Source organism: Phyllobates terribilis, unplaced genomic scaffold, assembly GCF_046119375.1.
Source record: "Phyllobates terribilis strain yellow unplaced genomic scaffold, ASM4611937v1 Scaffold_3__8_contigs__length_932513732, whole genome shotgun sequence".
Classification (NCBI taxonomy): domain Eukaryota; kingdom Metazoa; phylum Chordata; class Amphibia; order Anura; family Dendrobatidae; genus Phyllobates; species Phyllobates terribilis.
The window spans coordinates 807,458,521-807,483,658 of NW_027362763.1; the positions used below are offsets into that span (position 1 = coordinate 807,458,521).

At 40.3% G+C, this 25,138-nt stretch overlaps 1 protein-coding gene across 11 annotated transcripts in view; it reads right to left on the reverse strand.

Moving 5' to 3' along the window:
* The window catches only part of ARID1B (AT-rich interaction domain 1B), a 712,135-nt gene that overhangs the window by 243,525 nt on the left and 443,472 nt on the right, over positions 1-25,138 (reverse strand). For all 11 annotated transcript variants that reach the window (XM_073672421.1, XM_073672423.1, XM_073672420.1 and 8 more), the window contains one exon: positions 2,868-2,957. In XM_073672421.1, coding sequence (XP_073528522.1) covers positions 2,868-2,957 — 90 coding nt within the window. The remainder of the gene's footprint in view (positions 1-2,867; positions 2,958-25,138) is intronic.

The window sequence follows — 25,138 nt, forward strand, 5'->3', positions numbered from 1 at the left end:
TGTTGGCAGGAAAATGCTGCGTAAAATTATTTTGACAAGCCTTTACGTGAGTAATTTTTCTATTCATTGGAATGGGTGAAAAACGCTGCAAAAACACTGAAAAAATTGACATACTGCAGATTTTAAAATACACCCAGCAGCTCAAATAACACAATAAAAAAAAACTGAAGGAGATTTTAGAAATCTTGTTTACTTTGCTGATACTGTAAAATGCAGCATTTTTTTTACACTAAAAAAATAGCAAAAATGGCATGTGTAAACATACCCTAAGGGCTCGTTCAGACGCCAATATTTTAGGTGTGAGTTCGGTTATTGTTTCCGCAGAAATATTTATGGCATGCATCTTTTGCATCCGAAATTTGGATCGCACTCGGTCATGCAGGTCAATGGATCCGTAAAAAAACATAAAAAACTAACTGTACTCGGATGACGTGCGATTTTCACAGACTGACAGAATGGAGAAAAAAAAATTCTTATCTTCTCCACATCTGATCAGAGTGTGCTTAGAAAGTGCTCAGAGTGTGCTCAGAGAGTGCTCAGAGTGTGCTCAGAGAGTGATCAGAGTGTGCTCAGAGAGTGATCAGAGTGTGCTCAGAGAGTGATCAGAGTGTGATCAGAGAGTGATCAGAGAGTGATCAGAGAGTGATCATTGAAAAAAGTAGTGCAATTCCATAATAGCTTTTTTTTTATCATGTTCACTAAATGCCAAAACTGACCTGTCATTATGATTTCCCAGGTCATTAAGAGTTTGGAGAGACAAAAAATGTATAGGTTCTTTTTTAAGTGGTGAAAAAAAAAAACAAAGTTTGTTAAAAAAAAAAAAAAAAAAATACATAAATTGCTATTTCCAGAGACCAGTAGCGTCTCCATTTTTTGTGATCTGGGGCTGGGCGAGGGCTTATTATTTGCGCCAATCTGTATCAACCCCAAAATGGTATCAATAAAAACTTTTATTGATACCATTTTGGGGTTGATACAATGTTTTGATCACCCATTATTGCATTTTATTGCTATGTTGCACTGACCAAAAAAACATAATTCTGACAGTTTGATTTTTTTTCTCGTTTTGCTATTACCGATCGGATTAATTATTTTTATATATTGATTGATTGGTCGATTCTGAACTCTGATAACAAATCTGTGTATATTTGATTTTTTTTTGTTTTATTTTGAATTGGGCGAAAGGGGGGTGATTTGAACTTTTATACATTTTTTTTTATATTTTTAAAAACATTTTTTTTTTACTTTTCACATGCTTCAATAGTCTCCATGGGAGACTAGAAGCTGCGATCATCCGATCACCTGTGTTACACATGGCAGGGCTTCAGCCCTTCTATGTGTAACAAAAATGCTGACCGCTGGGCGGCGCTCATAGCATCCTGGCAATGACAACAGCAGGGGTCTCCTGTAGACCCGGGGTTGTCATGCCAACACATCGGCGACCCGCGGTCATGTGACACGGGTGCTGATGGGCGGGATCAGTGACGTGCATCCAACGCGGCCATGTTATGTGTCGCTGCCGGAAATTGACAGTGGCATTTACACATCGCGATTCCACCGGCGTCATGTCCCCGGAAAGGTGTGGGCCGGAGCCCGCATCAAAGGGGGAGACACGCCTTGTGCCATACATGTAAAGCGCATGTCTTGAAAGGGTTAATGGTGGCCTTCCCTCCAAAGTAATGCTTATGCTATGTGTGGATAGCCAGACAGCAAACAAAAATAAAGTTTACACTGTTGCCTCTTTAACCAGTTACTAAAATTATAGACAGTTTGTAAACCACTGTGAAATGAAGTTTTAACAATCTCATGTAAGTAAATTCAAAAATAAAGGTAATGCAGTTTTCTAAAATATAAGCTCATATTCTCAATAATTATATTTAAATGGGAACTGTGATTTAAACAAGCTTTACATTAATAGTACAGGTTATTATAACAAACTTTGCAATATATCTTAGCAGAAAATTCTGTTTTCTTCTCCACTTATGAGCCACTTCTTCCCACCCCACCTACTTCCTCAATTCATAATCCACTCTATAAAAAGAACACAAAATAGGCTGAAATCTGTATTGCTCAAGACAAGGCAGGCCTTAAGCACAGTGAAGAATCAAGTTACACCTAGTAACCTCAATTGAGAGGGGAGGAGGATGAGTGAGGAGCAGAGTGAGTAAACAATCAAAAGGAGACCTAGAAAGATCTTGCTGAGCTTTCTAACAAGCCTTTACTTTACCCCAAAGGAGCTGGATTAACATCTACACAGCTCAGGAGTGCATTTCTTCCATGATGCTAATGCTTCTCTTTGTGTACTAACCAGGGCTGCGAAGTCGGAGTCATGGAGTTGGTGTCCATTTTGGTGGAGTCAGTATAAAATGGACCGACTCCTAAAATATATAATAAATTGGGTGCAGTAGTAGAATACAGGATGTGTTGTAAGTTTTTAAATAAGAATTTGGTAAAGTTATGAAATGTCCTATAAATGTCTGTCCTATTCCTGATCTAAGGATCTCGGCTTTTAGTTGAGATGAGTCTGTGCTGCACTTTATGTACATGCTCAGTAGTGAGGCCGTGCTGTGGAATCGAAGTCGGAGTTAGAGTCGGGGAAATTGAGGAGTCGTAGGTTTGGCTTACCGACTCCACAGTCCTGGTGCTAACTAAGGGATGAATAGCAGGAATCCCTCTCTGTGGACTGTGTTGCATATGGAAATCATAATAGCAGTGTCTTCCCACAAGCTCAGAATCAACTGCAAATGAAGAGAGCGTGTAGAGCGCACAAAGAGGATAACTGGTTAAGATACAGGATACAAGACATATAACGTCCAGAAATAGTCTTGTAGTATAAATATCTCTGAAAACTATTTTGTATTACTCACCTCTGTCTTGTGGCATTGGTGACTGGCTCAAGGCAGGATGTGAAGTAGACTCTATTTGACTACTCGGAGGTTGTGGAGGCATCTGGCTACCTGTAAATGTAAAAAAATAAATAAAAAAAAATAAGCAAGCACATTAACCATCATCTTTTATTACGAATTTAAAACAACATATACCCCTATAAAACCTCCAAAAGTAATATGAATTTTGGTATGTTTCTTGCATACAATTTGCAGAATTAACAACACCCACATACACTAAGATAAGGCTATTTTATCATGAAAAAAATAACATTAACTCTTCCACCATCTTGGAAGTACTCAGTACGTCTTGTGTGGCAAGGACCTTGGACGTACTGAGTACTTCCAGGCGATTTTGAGTGCACACAAGCTGTGCGCGCACGCAAGCTGTGCGCGCACGATTGCCATTGGGTGTCAGCTGATTCTGACAGCTGACACTTGGCACTCAGTGCCAGGAGTGGTGCCTACACCGCTCCTGACACTTTAGCCCCCTAAATGATGTGATCGCTAGCAATCATAGCATTAGGCTAGCAGGCAGAGGGAGAGAAGCCCGTCTTCTCTTGGATCGGGGCCCCCGCGTGAAATCGTCATGACAACAACCGGGTCACCAGTCACAAGCAAATTAGTTAGATCATACGCAGTGTATGATTTAACTAACTTGTGTCAGTTCAGAACTGACAGTTCTAAGGCATTGCTATGCATTATAACAGCGATCAGACTGCAGAAAGTGAAAGACCTATGGTGGGACTAAGTAAAAAAAATTGTACGTTTGGTATCGCTGTGTCCAGAACCACCTGGCCCATAAAACTGTCACACTAGTTAACCCCTTCGATACACACCGTAGGGAAAAAAAAAAAAAAAAAACGGGCCGAAAAACAATGCTTTTTCATCATACCGCTAAACAAAAAGTGGAATAAAACTCAATCAAAAAGACAAATGTAAATAAAAATGGTATCGCTGAAAACGTCATCTTGTCTCGCTAAAAAACAAGCCGCCATACAGCTCCATCAGCGTAAAAATAAAGTTATAGCTCTCAGAATATAGCGGTGAAAAAATAATTATTTTTTCTATAAACAGTTTTTATTGTGTAAACGCAGCAAAACAAAAAAAACAATATAAACGTGGTATTGCTGATCGGAAGAATAAAGCCACCTCATCAATGTTTAACACGCGCGGAACGGCATAACAAAAGCCCCAAAAACAAATTCCTGAATTGCTAGGTTTTGTTCATTCTGCCAAAAATCGGAATAGAAAGTGATCAAACTATGTTATGTGCCCAAAAATGATACCAATAAAATCATCAACTCGTCCCGCAAAAAACACGACTTCACATGACTCTGTCGGCCGAAATATGGAAAAATTATAGCTCTCAAAATATGGCGATGCAAAAATATACTTTTTGCAAAAAAAAAGCGTCTTTTAGTGTTTGACAGCAGCCAAACATAAAAATCTGATATAAATCTGGTATCGCTATAATCACACCGACCCAAAGAATAAAGTTGTCTAATCACTCATACCGCACGAGGAAAGGCGTAAAAAATAAAACCAATCCTTGATCTACTGTTGATTTGTTCATTCAGTAGGACTTGGCGCACATTTATACTGTGCTCTGCGCTTAGAGGGTTTTCCGTGTAAATCTCTGAAATTCTTGATTCAGACAGAACCCCCGGCGGAAGATTCCCTATAATGAGGCACATGGAGGCACTGTGGATGCTGTCTGGCTTATGATCCGGCAGGGTCTGTCTTTTTAGGCGTGCATATAAAAGAGCGGTCCGCCACAGTTTAGGGCACTTCTGAAAAGAATGACAGAGTCCAGAGTAACTGTACGGCCTCATTATAGTGAATGGATCCCTCGGGGATTTCATCTGAATCACATCATTCAGAGATTTAGATGGAAACCCGATATAAGTGCTCAACATAGAGCGCAGGATAAATGTGATCCCAAATGTTATATAAAAAATATTCCCAACATAAACTTCAACTCAATCCCAAAAAAAAGCCCCCACTCAGGTCCGTCATCTGTTAGTGGAAATATAGGGGCTTCCACGTTACTGGTAGTACAAAGTCATAGACATTTCTGTAGTGACGAGAGCCCGCCTAATTTACAGGTGCGTGTCTCCACAAGCACAAGCTGTGCACTACAACATACTGGTCACTACAGCAGCAGTTTGCAATTTTCACTCATCAACATCCACTGCTGCTTGTTTCTGGAAAAAACCCATGGAGTCAAAATCATCACTACACCTGTAGATAAATTCCCAAAGGGGTATAATTTCCAAAATATGGTCATTTGAGGAGAGTATTCTGCTCTTCTAGCACTTAGGGGCTCTGTATATGAAGCCTGTAAACTATATTAGCAAAATCTGAGCTCCAGGAAGCAAATAGTGCTCCATCCCTCCAAGTCTCGCCTTGTGGGTAAGCAGTACTCTACAGCCACATATGAGGTATTGCCACGTTCAGCAGAAATTGTGGGGACAAATTTTGATGCCTTTTTTACCCACTTCCCTGTGTGAAAATGAAAAATCTGGGGCTAAAAAAACATTTTGGTGGTAAAAATGTAACTATTTTTTCTTCACTGCCCAATGGTATAAAAATCAGTGACACACCCACAGTGTCAATATGATCACTGCACCCTATATGAATTCGTTGAGAGGTGTAGTTTATAAAATGGGGTAGCACTCGCAAACCATAACAGTAAAACCTGCACTATAATATGGCGCTCCTTCTCTTCTGAGCTCTGCACTGTGCCTGAAAAGTATTTTCCGATTACATGTAGGGTATTGTCGCACTCAGAAAAAAATGGACCTCAGCTGGTTGTAAACATTTCTCTTATAAGCCCTTAGAAAAATTAAAAACTTGGTGCTAAAACAACATTTTAGCGGTAAAAATCTAATTCATTCTTTCTTTCTTCACAGCCCAATGGTATAAAATTCAGAGGCACATGTAGTGTCAATATGATCACTGCACCCCTAGATGAATTCATTCGGGGTGTAGTTTGTGAAATGAGGTCACATATGTTTTTTTTTGTTGTTGTTGCGCCTCAGGGGCTCTGCCAATGGCTTCCTCAAACAATTACAGCAAAATCTTAACTTCAATATAGCGCTTCTTCCCTTCAAAGCCTTGCACTGTGCCTCCACAGTAGTTTTCGTTCACATATGGGCAATCTGTTTACTCAGGAGAAATTGCACAACAAATTTTGGGATTTATTTTCTCAAGCTATCCTTGTGAAAATGAAAAAAATTTGGGGCTAAAAGATCATTTTTGTGGGAATAATATATATTTTTCATTTTCAATGATTAAAGTTGTAAAATTCTGTGTAGCACCATGGGGTTCAAGGTCTCGTTTACAAAATTGGGTCACTTTTTGGGAGTTTCCACTGTTTAGGCAAATCAGGGGCTCTCCAAATGCGACATGACACCAGAAGACCATTCCATCAAAGTCTGCGTTCCAACACATCACTTCTTCCTTTCTGAGCCCGGCTGTGCGCCCAAACAGTAGTTTTACCCCACATAAGGGGCATCTGCATACTCAGGAAAAATTGAACAACAAATTGTATTGTGCAATTTCTCCTGTTAACCTTGTGAAAATAAAAAAATTGGGGCTAAAATAAAAAATTTGGTGGACATAATGTGATTTTTTATTTTCACAGCTCAATGTTATAAACTTCTGTGAAGCAACTGGGGGTTCAAGGTGCTCACCACACATCTAGATACATTCCTTGAGGGGTCTAGTTTCCAAAATGGTGTCACTTATGGGTGGTTTCCACTGTTTAGAAACATCAGGGACTCTACAAACGCGACCTGGTGTCCACTAATTGTTCCAGAAAATTTTGCCGTCAATAAGTCAAATGGCGCCCCTTCCCTTCCGAGCCCTGCTGTGCACACAAACAATAGTTTACCCCCACCCCACGTTCGGGGTATCGGGGTACTCAGGAGAAATTGCACATTGTGGGTCCATTTTTCCTGTTACCCCTGCAAAAATAAAAAAAATTGGGTCTAAACTAACATTTTTGTGAAAAAAAGTTAACTTAAAATGTTTTTTTTTTTTACACATTCCAAAAATTCCTGTGAAGCACCTGAAGGGTTAATAAACTTCTTGAATGTGGTTTTTAGCACCTTGAGGGGTGCAGTTTTTAGAATAATGTCACTTTTGGGTATTTTCTGTCATAAAAGCTCCTCAAAGTCAATTCAAATGTGATGTGGCCCCTATACAAAATGGTTTTTGTAAGTTTTGTTGGAAAACCGAGAAATCGCTGGTCAACTTTTAATCCTAACAAAAAAACTTGTTTGCAAAATTGTGCTGATGTAAAGTAGACATTTGGGAAATGTTATTTATTAACTATTTTGTGTGACACAACTCCCTTATTTAAAGTCAAAAGAATTCAAAGTTTAAAACTTCTTGCATAAATTTCCGTTTTTTTTCACAAAAACTTAAGTCATATTGAATACATTTCACCACTATTCTGAAGTACAATATGTCACAAAAAAATATTCTCCGGATCAGTGTGATCAATTGAAGGGCTCCAGAGTTATTACCTTATGAAGAATTGTAAAATTTGGCCTGGTCATAAAGATGCAAACAGCCTTGGGGATAAAGGGGTTAAGATCATGTTATTTTCTACATAAAAATGTATAAAAGCTCTTCATAGTAGGTTTTAGATATTTTATCAAAAATCTAAACAAGCTTATTAACCCTAGAACGCATGACCATAAAAATCTACTTTTTCACATACCTGGGGCCTTTTAGGCCCGTGTGCAAATAACATGGAATAACTCAAACAAAAATGACAAAACTATATACCTGAGGAATACCTGAGTTTCAAAATTCTAACTAAAGTAATCTTGCAGAAAATAGAAAACAATTAACAGGGCGGGCCTGCGAGGCCCCAGGTATGCGTTCTAGGGTTTAATAGAGATGATCTAATCAGCAGAAATTGAGTTCAGAAAATGTGATTTGCGTCAAAGTTATAATAAACATAGGCTATTAAAAAAAAAAAGCAAAGAGGGAATTAACACACACCTTACCCCCTCAACTGTCTCTCCGACCCTGCAGCCTGCTGTCTGGTTCTACAGGCCTCTTCTTTTTACTTTTCCCTGCAGCCAATGGTTGACTAAACCTCTGACAGCCGTGAGCGCAGTGCCTTTCACAGGGCTCTTTGTGTCACAAGGTACATCATCCAAGGCCTACTCAGTGCCTCAAAGAATGCTTATCATGAGGTTATGGCATGTAAGGACTCAAAGGCCTAAGTCAGCTGGAAAATGTGTCCAAGAGTAAAGTAGGCTGAAGATGATGTACAGGACGAAGAAGGTGAAAAGAAGAGGTGCTAAGGAGTGGACCACAAGCTGCAGCAACGACAACAAAGGCGAGGATTCTTTTTTTTCCCACGAGGAGCAAATTGAAAAAACTTTTTTGGAAAATATGTAGAACTTTTGTAAAATTGGATAAGTGTTCAATTCTACTCAAATAAATTGGCTCATTTCTATTATATGTGTGTAATTTATCTATAACTAATTTTCAGGGTAGGAAAAGAAGCTTAACTGCAGATTTTTATAGGCGATATATTTCATAAACCACAAGTGCCACACTTTAGAACATGGAGTCAAAAGTTTTACCTTCAGTGGATCACAGTAAATACAACAACATATATCTCCAATGCAAAAGAAGAAGATTACTACATATTTAAGCATATGTGCATTATTGTTTCCACAGAGTGGTGAACCATGCAACAACAGCAACCACCAATAGCACAATAAATTTCTCTATCTGATCAAGGCAAAAAAAAATGCTGCTCAATATAGTAAACAAATGGGCAGTTCATGCTAGCACAAGAAACATCTCCTTAATATGCATGTATGCCTGAGGCGCTGCTATCAACAGAATATTTGATAGGAGACTAGGGGATTTAGAAGAGATGAACAAGAAAAGAAGACTTGAGAACAACTTGGCAAATCAGACAAGATTTTCAAATCAATGACCAATTTTAATAAAAATGTTCTTAAGTTAGCTCCATCACCAAATGAACACTACAGTTGTAAAGGTTAACTTTCTTTAACCCCTTCACAACATATGACATATAGGTACGTCATTTGTCACGTCCCGGCATTTGATGCAGGCTTACGGCACATGACAGCTGATTTGATCAGCTGTCATGAGCCCCTAGCAGTTGCGGGTGGAATCAAGATGCACCCACAGCTGTTAACATGTTAAATGCCGCTGTCAATCTCTGTCAGTGGCGTTTAACTTGTGCTAATAGGAAGCGCATCACAAACACCGCCCATCGGCACCCCGGTCACATCTGTAGAAGACCCCCCTGCTTGTCATTGCAGATCATAGATGATTTTTGTTACACATACAGTGGTGTGAAAAAGTGTTTGCCCCCTTCCTGATTTCTTATTCTTTTGCATGCTTGTCACACTTAAATGTTTTAGATTACAAAACAAATTTAAAAATGAAGCATAAGTCAACACAAAAGGCAGTTTTAAATGAAGGTCTTTATTGCTAAGGGAAAAAGAAATCCATACCTACAGGGCCCTGTGTGAAAAAGTGATTGCCCCTTTTCCCTTAAAACATAAATTAACTGTGGCTTATCACATCTTTGGGAAGCAGAGTTTTATTTCCCTAGCCACACACAGGCCTGATCACTGCCACACCTGTTCTCAATCAAGAAATCACTTAAATAGGACCTGCTTGACATAGTGAAGTAAACCAAAAGATCTTCAAAAGATAGACATCATGCTGTGATCCAAAGAAATTCAGGAACAAATGAGAAACAAAGTAATTGAGATCTATCAGTCTGAAAAAGGTTGTTAAGCCATTTCTAAAGCTTTTGGACTTGCCAGTTCTCGCTTGATTGCAGTTGTTGCTGCTAAGGGTGGCTCAACCAGTTATTAGGTTTAGGGGCAATAATGTTTTCACACAGTGCCCTGTAGGTTTGGATTTCTTTTTCCCTTAATAATAAAGACCTTCATTTAAAAACTGCATTTTGTGTTCACTTGTGTTATCCTTGTCTAATATTTAAATTTGTTTTGTGATCTGAAACATTTAAGTGTGACAAACCATGCATAATAATAAGAAATCAGGAGGAGTCAAACACTTCTTCACACCACTGTAGCAGGCCTGCTATGTGTAGCACAAGTGATCAGATGGAACTATTAATGCAAGTAACAAGTAGAAAAAATGATTTTAAAAATATAAAAAAAAAATATATAAAAAGTTCAAATAACCCCATCTTTGCCCCACTCAAAATAAAAAAAAAAGAATAAACACACATTTGGTATCAGTAAGTTCAGAAATGCCCGATCTATCAAAATATAAAAAACAATTAATACGATCGGTAAACGACGTAACGAGAAAAGAAATCAAAACACCAGAATTACGTTTTTTAGGAGTCTACGCAACATTGCAATAAAATTCAATAAGAAGAAATCAAAATATTTTACCTACCCCAAATGGTATCAATAAAAACGCTTGCCGTGCAAAAAAAAGCCCTCACCCAGCCCCAGGATCCCGAAAAATGGATACGCTATTGGTATCAGAAAAAGGCACCTTATTTTTATTATTGATTTTTAAAAACTTTGGATTTTTTTTTTCATCACTTAAACAAAAGAGAACCTATACATGTTTGATATCTGCAAACTAGTAATTACCTGGGGAATAAGGGTATGTGCGCATGATCAGGATTTGAAGCAGAAATTTCTGCAGCATTTCTGCATCTCCTTGGCAGAAAAAACGCTGCGGAAAAAACGTGCGGTTTTCCGCGATTTTGATGCGTTTTGTGAATCGTCTTTTGAATTGATTTTTAATGCGTTTTTGTACATCAATGAATGCTTGGAGCTAAATGAAGTTACTTGAAAAGGAATGTGGAACATTATTTTAACTCTTGGATTATCGTCAGAACTGAGGTGAGTATATTGTTTAATTTAAGAATGTGTCTGTTGTATTTCAAATTAAGTGTTTGCTCTGTGTCTGTGTGCTTATTTAACTCTTTACTTTAATTAGGTTTGGTAATGAAAGGGTCTGATTGACACTTTGTCATCACCAAACAAGAGAGCTAGGTGTCAACTAATCCCATATACCCAATCTTCATTAGCATTCCCATGCATGTAATTTCTGGGGCAGCTGTGAGCTGCTATTTTTTGCCTAGGAAGGTGCCATTAGCAAACATGGTCCCTGGCTATTATTAACAGCTCACAGTTGTTTAGTTAGCCACAATGTCCCCACGAACAGCAATAAGCAGCGCTTTGGACGCAGCGTATTTTTGTGTTCTAATGCCGCACTTTTGTTGTCGGTACATGTGAATCCATCGCATATAATGAAACTTCAATCATTCAAAATCTACAGCGGAGACCAGCGTGTCCGCTACAGAAATTGACATGCTGCGGGTGAGTTTGGGTACGTAGCCATGATCAGGAGCCGCTGCAGGTTTGACGCTGCGTGTTTATACAGCGTCAAACCTGCAGCGTCCAGATTTTACAGCATAGTGGATGGGATCTCTAAAAATCCCATATCCACTATTGCATGCATCAGAGGCTGCGAATTACCCGTGGACACTGATATGCGGCGCGTCTTTCAGGACCGCAGCATGTCAAATTTTATTGTGGCGTTGCTAGTTTCCGCAACAGAAATTTGACCACTAGAAAGTATTGAATGACATAAATCCGCATGGTTCAGTGAACACATGTGGATTTACCTGCGTTCCATAGAATACAACGTTTTGGACGCAGCAAAAATATGCGTCCAAAGCGCTGCTACATCCGGCTCGTGGGCACAGTGCATAAAACTAAAAAAAAAATGGTGTGGGCTCCCGCGTCATTTTTATAACCAGCAGAGGGAAAGCCGACCGCTGGGAGCTGATATTAGTAGCCAGGGAAGGGCCATTAGCCAAATATGTTCCCTGGCTATTAATATCAGCCCACAGCTGTTTGCTTAGCCTTTACTGGCTAGATTACAGGGGAACCTTAAAAAAAAAATTGACGTAGGGTCAGACTATAAAATCTAATCAGAAAAGGCTAAACAGACAGTTGCGGGCTGATATTAATAGCCAGGGAAGGGGCCATGGATACTAGCCCCCTCCGCGGCTAATAATATCACCACTCGGCAGTCCCAGAAATGGCAGTTCCATAAGATGTGCCAAATCTGGCATTTAGCCTCCGCTCTTCCCACTGCCCAGTAGTGGTGGCGAGTGGGGTAATGGCGTTGGGGTTCACATACAGCAGAAAAACTTGGCACTCTTTGAAAATAAGTTCCTTTTATTTGAATTCATATAGCATGAAACATTTTCGGTCCTGATACAGACCTTCATCAGAATTTAATGCTTTAGATATGGAACTCCCAGAAAAATGTGCTTGTGTGTGCGACTAATGTCGCTTGAGGAGAGCTTTTTTTGGCGTTGGGATTCAAATCAGCCTTGCATTGGCGGCTGAAGTGAAGCCCAGGTTGGTAATGGACGGCGTCTATAAGACGCCCTCGTTACTAACCGCGTAGTAAAGTTTACGACGCTTTTCCAATAAAAGACATGCCCAGAATAAAGTATTTTAATTAAATAAAAATACACACGGTTTTAATAATTTTTTTTAATTATATGCTTAGTCCCCGAATCCCTTGTCTCCTGAAAAAAAATAAAAATAAATAACAACCATATTCCTCACCTGTCCGCCACCACGACGTAGTCCTTTGGATTGTCCCTCGGCGATCCAGGTCACTTCTACAGCAGTGACATCAGCAATCACTGACGTCACTGCTGTAGAAGACAGAAATGTACACTGACAGGAGTGTAAAATCACTCCTGTCAGTGTACATTGCTGCTGCAGGAGGTCACTTGAAGATCAGCTGAACAGCCCCTGTGAGCTCACACTGTATCAGTGATACGTGGGAACATTCTCAGGAATGTTCCCACGCAGCACCGATGCCGTAAAATGAGGTAATGTGAGCTCTCTCTGGCAGCGCAGCGACGAATACTGCTGGGAGTGAGCAGGACCAGGAGGACACTGAACAGGTGAGCATAGTCTTTTTTTTTTTTTTTTTAACCACAGCGCACAGTACCGGCTCGGTTGAGGAGACTGCTACTTTCCTCAGCCGCGCCGCTCTCGTTTTTATCAGCAGGAGCGGCGGTCGAATGAGGGCAGTAGTAGTCCTTCCCAGCCAACCTGGGTACCATTCGCAGCGTTTTTGCAGCGTTTCCGTGGCCCATTGACTTTAATTGAACCGCAGCAAATCCGCAGGAATAAATATTATATCTGCAGATTTGCTGCGCTTCATTTAAACTCAATGGGTGGGAAACGCTGCGGAAATGCTGAATAGAAAGGACATGCTGCATTTTAAAATGCAATGGTAATCCTGAGTGGCTCTGGGAAGAATAGGAGCAAAGACAAAAAGGCAAAAATGGAAAATCCCAAGGTCGTGAAGGGGTTAAGTTATTAAAAGTGGATCTAATTTTCAATGGTACCACAAGTTGCCATTAAATATGTTGCATGAAACATAACTGTCCACTTTTACAGTTCAAACTTAAAAATGTTCATTGTCTTGCTATTCAATATATAAGTCCTGCACCAAAAAACAATTACTTGCTGTGGAAACTGGAAAAATTCCTATTGATGACCAGATTCATTCTTATGTTCATTATTGTAACTCACCAACATTTTCAGTACTAAACTATCCTGACTGTAGCTGTGTGGCTCATCTGTGTCGCAGCTACAGCAAAGCTTCCACCCTTTGCCAGTCACTGCACTACTTGCCCAACCACATTAAAACGCAATTTACCATTTCCTGTCATATGATGTACTGGTACGTCATGTCCTAATGAATAACGCGCGATCGGGAGTTGAACCTGCATCACACCCGGTAGATGATGGCTGTATTACACAGCCAGTAACTGCATCTAATAGAAGCAAGCAAAGCGAAGCTCTGACCACAGATATTAAACCCCTTAAATTAATGAAAAAAAACTTTTAAAAATGTATGTATAAAAAAAGAAATTGAGGATCTGCCTATTTTTTGTTTGCGCAGTTTCTGTTATCCGCCTCTTCTTCCAGGAGCTACAACTTTTTTTTTACTTTTCTGTCCACATACACATCTGAGGTCTTGGTTTTTGTTGGATGAATTGTAGTTTTCAATTACACCTTTGATTTTACCTTTTAGTGTAGTGGAAAAAATTCCAGTTAAAATGCTGAAAAAAAAAACACAATTCGGCAATTGTTTTTTGGCTGTTGTTATTTTTTGGCATTCATTAACCAGTAAAAATGACCTGGCAATATGATTTTCCAGGTCAATGCAAAAAAAATATTTTTGTTTACTCCATTTTTACTGAGAAATAAGGTGGTTAAAACCTGTTGAAACCTGATGATTGTGTCAGCAGATCTACTATAAGGCTACGGTCTCACTATCAGTATTTGGTCAGTATTTTACCTCAGTATTCGTAAGCCAAAAGCAGGTGAGAAGCAATCAGAGGAGAAGTATTATAGAAACTCGTCACCACGTCTGTATTTATCACCCACTTTCAAATACTGACCAAATACTGATAGAGGGGCCGTGGACTACAGAGGAGTATTAACCACTCGTGCATAAGTTCCTTATATTTGTTTTAATTAGTGAACTTGTCAGGGATGGTCAGGGTTAGCCTTCGCTGAGTGGGGGCACTGTATAGATTTTTAGGGTGCCCACCTCCAGGGCAAGATAGCTATTTATCAATTAGGGACCTACTAGGGACGGCATAGGTTGTTCTATTTTTGATTCAATATATTCTGGTCTGTTAAATAGACTGACAGTTTTTCATGCTTTTATGCCAAGTTTTTTGCCCTTGTCCCACTTTTGGAATTAATTTGTTGTTGCTCTTCTCTGGGAATATCCTTAAAATAGTGGGATCTTGTGTGACCGACACCTTATTTATATATTTTTTTATCTTATCACTTATGTCTATGAGGGTTTGAGGTTTTTAATTATAATAATAATAAATAATTTTATAAAAATGTCTTATTGGATTGTATATAGGGCTACTTCTCTGTTAGCTGTTTTTTCTACTGTATACCCTAGCATTCTACAATCTGTTCACTAAAAAAAATGGGGTTTCAAACTTTTAATATATATATTTTTGATTTTTTAACTTTTTTCTTACGTTTTACTGTGTTTTGTAAGTCCCTGAGGGGACTTGAAGCTATGGTCATCCGAATGCTCAAACTATGTACTGTAATATCAGAAGCATATCTAAGGGGGGACGGGGGGGGCAGCTGGGGCATATGCCCCGGGAGCAGTCGGCAGGGGGGGGGGGTCGCAGTCGGCCCACCTAATGCAGCGATCTGAAGAGTCTCCCCCGACGGCTGCGTTCTGACGCCCCCCCGGACCGGGATTTGGCCATAATAAAAAAATAAATAAATAAATAAAAGGGTTTTGTATTAACAAAATTACAACACAGGTGTGGATAAATAATGGCCGTGAAGTTTATTTTGGGTAACTTTATTAAATAAATAGATTAATAACCAAAATTCTAACAATAAAAAAATAAAACAATAATTTTCCAGTTCAAACAAGAATAATCTGGATTCCACAGCTGACATGTATAAAGCAATTAACCCTTTCTTAACTCAAGGAAAAAGAGTGATTGTACAACCATAATGAATATAAGGGTCCGTATTATCATGAGACCCTCCTCATAATGGCCTACTGAGAGAGGGGGCCTTCATTCTCTGACTCGGCTGTCAAGCTGCAACCCAACTCACAGAACGTGCCGGTTCCCAGTGATCAATTGTGCTTGCGTCTTTCAGATCTCTGACTCTGACTGCCGGAGCAATGTTAGCAGCGCGATCAGGTCATGTGATCATGCTGCTGACATCACTGGTCAGCGCGGCTGCACACAGATGGTGGTAAGTGCTCCACACTGGAGCTGAAGACAATGAAAAGAGAGGGGGCAATATTTATGCTGTGGGGGCAATATTTATGCTGTGGGGGGGCAATATTGACTCTCTGAGGGAAGGAATAATTATGCTGTGGGGGGCAATACTTATGCTGTGGGGGGGGCAATATTTATGCTGTGGGGGGGAAGAAATATTTATGCTGTGGGGGGGGAAGAAATATTTATGCTGTGGGGGGAAGAAATATTTATGCTGTGGGGGGGCAATATTTATGCTGTGGGGGAAGCAATATTTATGCTGTGGGGGAAGCAATATTTATGCTGTGGGGGAAGCAATATTTATGCTGTGGGGGAAGCAATATTTATGCTGTGGGGGAAGCAATATTTATGCTGTGGGGGAAGCAATATTTATGCTGTGGGGGAAGCAATATTTATGCTGTGGGGGAAGCAATATTTATGCTGTGGGGGAAGCAATATTTATGCTGTGGGGGAAGCAATATTTATGCTGTGGGGGAAGCAATATTTATGCTGTGGGGGAAGCAATATTTATGCTGTGGGGGAAGCAATATTTATGCTGTGGGGGAAGCAATATTTATGCTGTGGGGGAAGCAATATTTATGCTGTGGGGGAAGCAATATTTATGCTGTGGGGGAAGCAATATTTATGCTGTGGGGGAAGCAATATTTATGCTGTGGGGGAAGCAATATTTATGCTGTGGGGGAAGGAATATTTATGCTGTGGGGGAAGGAATATTTATGCTGTGGGGGAAGGAATATTTATGCTGTGGGGGAAGCAATATTTATGCTGTGGGGGAAGCAATATTTATGCTGTGGGGGAAGCAATATTTATGCTGTGGGGGAAGCAATATTTATGCTGTGGGGGAAGCAATATTTATGCTGTGGGGGAAGCAATATTTATGCTGTGGGGGAAGCAATATTTATGCTGTGGGGGAAGCAATATTTATGCTGTGGGGGAAGCAATATTTATGCTGTGGGGGGCAATATTTATGCTGTAGGGGGCAATATTTATGCTGCGGGGGGCAATATTTATGCTGTGGGAAGCAATATTTATGCTGTGGAAGGGCAATATTTAGCGTGGGGGAGAGGGGTGGGGAAGATTTAGTGTAATGGGGAGAAAGATTTCGGAACACAATTTTGGGGAGCAAGGGAGGGACAGGTTTAGACAATATGGAGAGCAGGAGAGATTTGAAACCACAATATGAGAACATGGGGAGATAGGGGGCATATATGAGGAAATAGTATGGGGGGATGGGTGCATTCACAATATGGTGATTGGGAGAGATGGGTGCAGACAGTATGATCAATGAGGGGATTGGTGCACACACAGAATGGGGAGTATGGGTGTGAACGCAGTATGGGGAGTGAAGGGGGGAAATGTATGAGGAATGAGTGGGGGGATGGGAGCACACATAGTATGGGGAGTAGGGGGAATTTGTGAGGAGACAGTATGGGGGAGAAAAGTGTGAGTGGGCACAGAATAAAGACTGAGTTGTGTGAGGGGGTAGCATGGGGGGAAAGTGTAAGGGCATAGCCAGGAGGAGACAGCATACTAAGGAGGGGTAGTGTGATGAGGGGGCATAGAATAGAGACTGGGCCCTATAAGGGGGACACAGTGTGAGAGGACAGTGTGAAAAGGGGCCCAGTATGGAAAGGAGGGGCAGTGTGGAGGGCCTGTTCCATAAAAGGGACAATGTGGCATCATATTTTGTGGAGGGAATATAATGAGAGGCAATTATTTATTCAGGGGCTCAGCGTAGGGCAGATACTTGTATTCAGAAGCACTATAATGACACTGCTATCTTTAAGGGCATCGTGTCGGGATGTGCTGCAGAAGACCGGAGAAGATGGAAGTCTGCAGAGACGAGCTGTGGATGAGAAAAGTCATCATGGAGTCTGGACAAGATGAAGATGAAAAGAAAGACGTCGCCTCTGGAGTTGTTCATCTAAAAAGGTACCTAGATGTAAATGTTTTTTGTGATACTAATTCTCATATTTGTATTTATGTTAAGACCATTAAAGGGGTAGTCCAGGTTTATGATGAGTCTGCAGTCATTCTATGTGACTGCAGACTTCTGAATTCTCACAGTTCGCACTACACGCTGTCAGGGTTCTCTCATGCTGATGATCTGCATACTTGCGGTCATGTGCTGAATAGACATGCGTGGTCTCACTCAATGAATTGAGTGAGACCGGACAAGTCTAGTCGTAATGTGGCCAGAAGTATACAAATAGCATACTTATGCAAGGGAGAATCCTAAAAGTGTGCAGTGCATTGGCTGTGAGAATTCAGAAGCCTGCCGTCACAGAGTGACGGCAGACTTTCATCTCAAACCTGGACAAGCCCTTTAACTATAAAATAAAGCCCTGTAGCCAATCCTAACAGCATGTAATATACTCACTATCAGGATTCAGCTCTACTTGCCTGTTCCAGCAGTCATCACATGGCCACTTCACTCATAGGCGATTTTCACAAGGTCACATGACAACAAGCTTCTCTTTCTGCTTCTCTCAGTTTTTCATTAAACATTGAGAGAATTAGGAAGAGCAGCTAGCCAGCATGTGACTGTAAGAGTGTAAATCGCTAATGTGCTTTGAGTGATGGTGGGGGAGGGATGGGGGGGGGGCGCGCCAAACTGAATTCTTGCCCCAGCTGCCAGAAAACCTAGATATACCTCTGGTAATACCATAACATTGCAGTATATCATAAAAATTCTAGTCTTCTATGGTCTAAGGGGTAACGTTCCTTCTTGTGGAGAGTGACATACCGGCCTCCGGCATGTCAAGGTAAGAAGGCTTATTCGCCGTGCAATGCTCCTCTGGGAAATTTAATATGCAAATTGCCTCTTCAGAGAAAAACAGGACTTAAACTCTATAGCACCATCTACAAGTCACAATCAACCCTTTAACGAGTCTTGCAATATGACTTCGGATAACAGCCAAATCAGAATCTCAATTTGCAGACACAGTGTTTTGGGCTGTTGGCCCTCATCAGTGCAAAGTATGAGAACTGATTTGGCTAGATGAGTGGCTCTGGACTGAGGTCTAAGGGTTAACATTTCTCCTTGTGGAGAGTGACAAATCTCACCTAGCCAAATCAGTTCTCATACTTTGCACAAGTGCCAACAACCCGAAAAACAGTGTCTGCATATTGAGATTCTGATTTGGCTTTTATCCTAAGTCATATTGCACAACTCGTTAAAGGGTTGATTGTGACTTGTAGGATTGCTGCTTCCAATAGGTGGCACTATAGAGTTCAAGTCCATTTTTTCTCTGAAGAGGCAATTTGCTTATATAGTGTTCTATGAAACTCAGCTACACACTGGTCTTAAAAAGCAGCATGACAAGCATGTGGGTCTTCAGGAAACCCATGTTGGTCATGGCAACCCATCAGAGCCCCATGATCATGTCACAAAAAGAAAGGGGGGCTTATAGGTGCTTAGAACAGCACCCCACCAACTCTGCCGTAATGCTGTAAATGCCGCTGTCAGAGTATCTCAGCTCTAACCAACGCTGTTTGAGGCAGAGGACAGCTGAATTGCACAGCCATCATCTAAGTTTCTGAGCCAACGTATGATGAAACTGAATGTGACGAGAACACGTTAAAAATAAACTTTTTTTGACTAAACATATGTGATATTGCAGCATGTAAGAGGGTGAGGTTTCAAAATATTAGATTTTTAACCCAAGTCGGTAAATGCTGTAAAAAACGGCTTTTTTTGTTGACGCAACTATACCAAAAAATGCAATTAAGAAGTGATCAAAATATGGCATGTAGCTCAAAATGGTATCAATAAAAATTACATCTTGCCAAGAAGAGAATAAGCCTTCATACAGGTCTGTTGATGGAAAAAAAAGAAAGTTATGGCTCTTGAAAGAAGGGACGGAAAAGAGAAGAAACAAAAATGCCCAGTTGGGAAAGGATTAAACCCATCAGTCTCCATAATATAGCTCTTCACAGTGGTGCACCACCCCCTTCATCTCCTTCCTCATCTCTGTACAGTACCCTACCCTTATTACAAAGAGGCCCAATGGGAGGGTGGAGCCATTTTAATAAGGAGGCGCAATGGGGGACATTATTATAAGCAGGTGCAATGGGGATTATTAGTATAAGGAGGTGCAATGGGAGTGTTACTATAATGAAGCACAAAGACATTATCACTGTAGCAGGATAACATTATTATTACAGGAAGCACAGGGGGTGTTATAATGAGGTGCAGGCAACATTATGGATGGCACCAGGGGACTGTATAACTAAAGGAGGCACAGGAAATAATTACTACTATGTAAAGGCACAGTAGAGGGCACTACTTCCCTGTGGAGGCACAGGGTGGGCACTGTTACTGTCTAGGGGCATTATTACGGCCAGTGCACTGCTTATAGCACCATATGGTTTGTGTACAGGAGGGGGAATGTCAGGATATTGCTGAGAAAAGCGATGAGATTTAGATGTCTGTTTTACATTCTGCAGGGATGAGTCATGGATGGAAAAAGTAATTGTGGAGGTCTGGGCCAAATGGAAAAGAGAAAATTAATGACTACTATCGGCGCTATAGGTGTTGCATGCGCAGGTCGAGATCTCGGCTCAGTTCAGAGATGAAATTTCGATCTGCGCATGTGACACCTCCAGGGACATTTTATTGAAGTCCTGCACACAGGCCGCCGGCTCCTACTGCACATGTGCCGCCCACACAATGAATTTTAAAAAGGAGGCAGGTCAGTGACCTGCAGAAGAAAAAGAGGAGACTGCTGGGGGAAGGAGGGGCGGAGAACAAAAAAAAAGAAGACCCTGCCCCCACGTCCTGCCCCGAAGCACAGATGTTGTCATTTTCTGAAAATTTCATAAAGGTGAATATTAAACAACCACTGAGCGGATCCCTTCACATCAGGTATTATCTTAATCAGCATCACAGCGCCATTACAACTATGCCTTTAGTTTATAGAGCTAAATCCTGCTGACAAGTTCGCTTTAAATACCGTAAGTGCTGACACAGTGGCATGCAAAAGTTTGGGCAACCCTGGTCAAAATTACTGTTATTGTGAACAGTTAAGCAAGTTGAAGATGAAATGATCTCTAAAAGGCCTGAAGTTAAAGATGATACATTTCCTTAGTATTTTAGGAAAAAATATATATACACAGTCATTTTTTTCAATTTTAAATATTAGAAAAAGGAGAAATGGGCTGATCCAAAAGTTTGGGCACCCTTGGAGATTTATATACTCATAACTTTAACCAGGGTTTCAGACCTTAATTAGCCAGTTAGGGTTATGGCTTGTTCACTATCATCATTAGGAAAGGCCAGGTGATGAAAATTTCCCAGCTTTATAAAAACCTAGCCTCCTTTAACCTTGTGCCAAAAAAAAAACAACAGCCATATGGACTCTTTTAAGCTGCTGCCTAGCACTCCAAAAATGAAACTGGTGGAGCCCCACAAAGCAGCAGAAGGCTATAGGAAGATAAAGTCGCTCTTTCCTCAGTTCGAAATGTAGTTAAGGTATGGCAGTTAACAGGAACAGCAGAGATCAATATAAGGTCTGGAAGACCAAGCAAAATTTAAGAGCTGCTTGTAGGATTGCTAGAGGGGCAAATCAGAACCCCCACTTGATTGCAAAAGTCCTTCAGAGAGTTTTAGAAGACTCTGGAGTTGTGGCACATTGTTCTACTGTTCAGAGACACCTGCACAAATATGGCCTTCACGGAAGATTTATAAGAAGAAAACCTCTCCTGCATCCTCACCATAAAATTCAGCATCAGAAATATGCAAAAGAACATCTAAACAAGCCTGATGCATTTTGGAAATATGTCCTGTGGACCGATGAGGTTAAAATAGAACTCTTTGGACACAATGATCAAAGGTATATGTGGAGAAAAAAGGGAACAGAATTTCAGGAAAAGAACATCTGGCCAACCATTAAGCATGGGGGTGGATCAATCATGCTTTTGGGTTGCGTTGCAGCCCATATCACAGGGCTCATTTCACGGGTAGAGGGAATGGATTCAATGACATTTCAACAAATTCTTGATGCAAACATAACACCATCTGTAAAAAATGTGAAGTTGAAAAGAGGATGGCTTCCACAAATGGATAATGATCTTAAACACACGTCAAAATCCCCAATAGACTACCTCAAAAGGAGCAAGCTGAAGGTTTTACAATGGCCCTCAGTCCCCTGATCTGAACATCATTGAAAATCAGACAGACCTCAAAATAGCAGTGAATGCAAGACGACCCAGGAATCTCACAGAACTGGAAGAATTTTCCAAGGGGGAATGGATGAAAATCCCTCAAACAAGAATTGAAAGACTCTTGGCTGGTTATAAGCTGTGATACTTTCAAAAGGGGGTGCTACTAGGTACTAATCATGCAGGCTGCCCAAACTTTTGTATCGGCCCATTTTCTTTTTTCCAATTTTTAAAATGTAAAAGATGAAAATATTTTTTTTTGCCTAAAATACAAAGGAAATGTGTCATCTCTAACTTTAGGCCTTTTAGAGATCATTTCATCATCAACTTAAAGGCGTTTTCCCACGAATGAAAGTTGATTTTAATCAATAGATCTTGGAATAATAATAAGTTCCACAATTGGATGTGTTTAAATAAAATGTCCCTGTCTTGAGATAATCTTATAAATGTGCCCCTGAGTAATGGCTGTGTCTGACCATGTACGGCACATGGTCTTATCATTCCACATTTCTTGGACAGGGGAGGAAGCAAAAGACAATACAGACATTACAGCAGGGGATCGTAGTTGATTCTTTTTGTGGGGTAAAACATTTCCCTGCCTGTTTTTAAACAATGTTTTACTTCAAAGAAACAATCAGCTGTGATCCCCTGCAGTAATGTCTGTATACTCTTTTGCTTCTCCCCGGCCCAGGAGATGTGGTATGATCAGACCATGCTCTGCACACGATAAGACACAGATATTACACAGTACACAGCAGGGACATTTTATTTAAATACATTCAGTTGTGGAACTTATTATCATTCCAAGAACTATTGAATAAAATTAACTTTTGTTCATGGGGAAACCCCTTTAGCTGTTCACACCAACAGTAATTTTGACCAGGGGTGCCCAAACTTTTACATGCCACTGTAGTTATAAATGATGTGTCTGCTAACTCTGTACACTGTGAAATCGTTACTTAACAGGAAAAAAATTGAGCTAGTTGGATATATACAGACCTCCCATTGGACCAACAGTTTCAAGCATAGATAAAATCAGTTTAATGCTCCAAAGTTTTTAGCATTGGTAGTCACAAAGTAGAAACTGTGCTTCCAAACATTTATGGCTCGTTGGTGTATTGCCACAATTCATCAAGTGGCTTAAAAGCCCATGAATTTGGATAAACTGCAGGAAAAGTACATTTTATTGTAAACAACAATATACATAAGGAAATGCATACAGGTGTATTTACGAATGACAACACAAACTATATGAAATACATATTGTCACTTTAGTATCCACCTTATGAATAAATATAATTGATTTAAATGGGGAAGGAGGGGAGGGTTGTGGGCTACCAATGTGCATGCAAGGATCCCACAACCCAGAGGTTCGGCCCAGACTTTTGCTAGAAAGTGGGGTTCTTTAGCCTGGTATTAAAGACAGTTAGGGTCATTTTTGTTAAGTTATATGTAGTAAGATCACTGGTCTATAGCTGCTCACTGTTTTCTGAAATAACAAGGGCAGCCACAGACAAGAGATAGGTACTCTTTAACCCCTTTACCCTCGAAGGTGGTTTGCACATTAATGACCAGGCCAATTTTTACAATTCTGACTACTGTCACTTTATGAGGTAATAACTCTGGAAAGCTTCAACGGATCCCCCTGATTCTGAGACTGTACTTGTACAATCATATACTTCATGATAGTGGTAACATTTATTTGATATGACTTGCGTTAATTTGTTTAAAAAAATCGGAAATTTGGAGAAAATTTTGCAATTTTATAACTTTGAATTTTCATGGCCTTAAATCAGATAGATAGGTCTCACAAAATAGTTGATAAATAACATTTCCCACATGTCTACTTAGCATCAGCACAAAAATTTTTTTTTGTTGTTATGAAGTTATAAGGGTTAAAAGTTGACCAGCGATTTCTCAGTTTTCCAACAAAATTTACAAAATTATTTTTTTAGGGAAAACATCACATTTGAAGTGACTGAGGGGCCTTTATGACAGAAAATGCATGGAAACAGGGAGGGAAAGAAAGGGAGAGTCAGCTCACCAGAATGCAGTCTGCAAATCCTCTGTCCAGAGATCCTCGCAGGGAGTCATGAATAAGACTCGTCTGAGTTGAAATGCATCGATTTGACTGACGTAACTCCTGACTGGAGAAGATTGATGTGATGCTTGTATTTCTCGGATGAACTCAAAGATTTTTTTTTATCTTGGACTCAATAAATTACTATGTTTTAACTTTATCGTACGCTGGAGATTTTCCTCTTTTTCCCTTTATGACAGAAAATACCCAAAAGTGACACTATGCTAAAAACTGCACCCCTCAAGGTGCTCAAAACCAAAAAGTTAATTAACCCTTCAGGTGCTTCACAGGAATTTTTGGAATGTGGAAGAAAAAAAAAATAACATTTAACTTTTTTCACAAAAATGTTAAATTTAGACCCAAAATTTTTTATTTTCGCAATGGTAACAGGAGAAAACAGATCCCCAAATTTGTTGTGCAATTTCTCCTGAGCACACCAATACCCCAAATGTGGGGGAAAACCACTGTTTGGGCACATGGCAGGGTTCGGAAGGGAAGGAGCGCCATTTGACTTTTTGAATGTAAAATTTGCTTGCATAATTAGCGGATGCCATGTACAATTTGGGGAGACCCTGATGTGCCTAAACAGTGGAAACCCCCCCACAAGTGACACCATTTTTGAAACTAGACCCCTCAAGGAACTTATCTAGATGTGTGGTGAGCACCCTGAACCCCCAGGTTCTTCACAGAAGTTTATAACGTAGAGCCGTGAAAATAAAAAAATCAAACGTTTTCCAAAAAAATGATCTTTTAGCCCCAAATTTCTTATTTTCACAAGGGTAAGAGGAGAAAATGGACCCCAAAAACTGTTGTGAAATTTCTCCTGAGTAAGCAGATACCCCATATGTGGGGAAAACACACTGTTTGGGCATACGGCAGGGGTCAGAAGGGAAGGAGCACGGTGTGACTTTTTGAACACAAAATTGGCTGGAATCGAGAGCGGATGCCATGTCACGTTTGGAGAGTCCCTGATGTGCCTAAACAGTGGAAACCCCCCACAACCCAGAGGTACGACACAGAATTTGATAACATTAGGTCATCAAGTTGAATAAGTTGTCATTAGTCTTGAGCGCAAGTGCTCACTACTTGAGTTTGCATCGGGTACTCAGGTATGCACCAAGTATCGCGGGT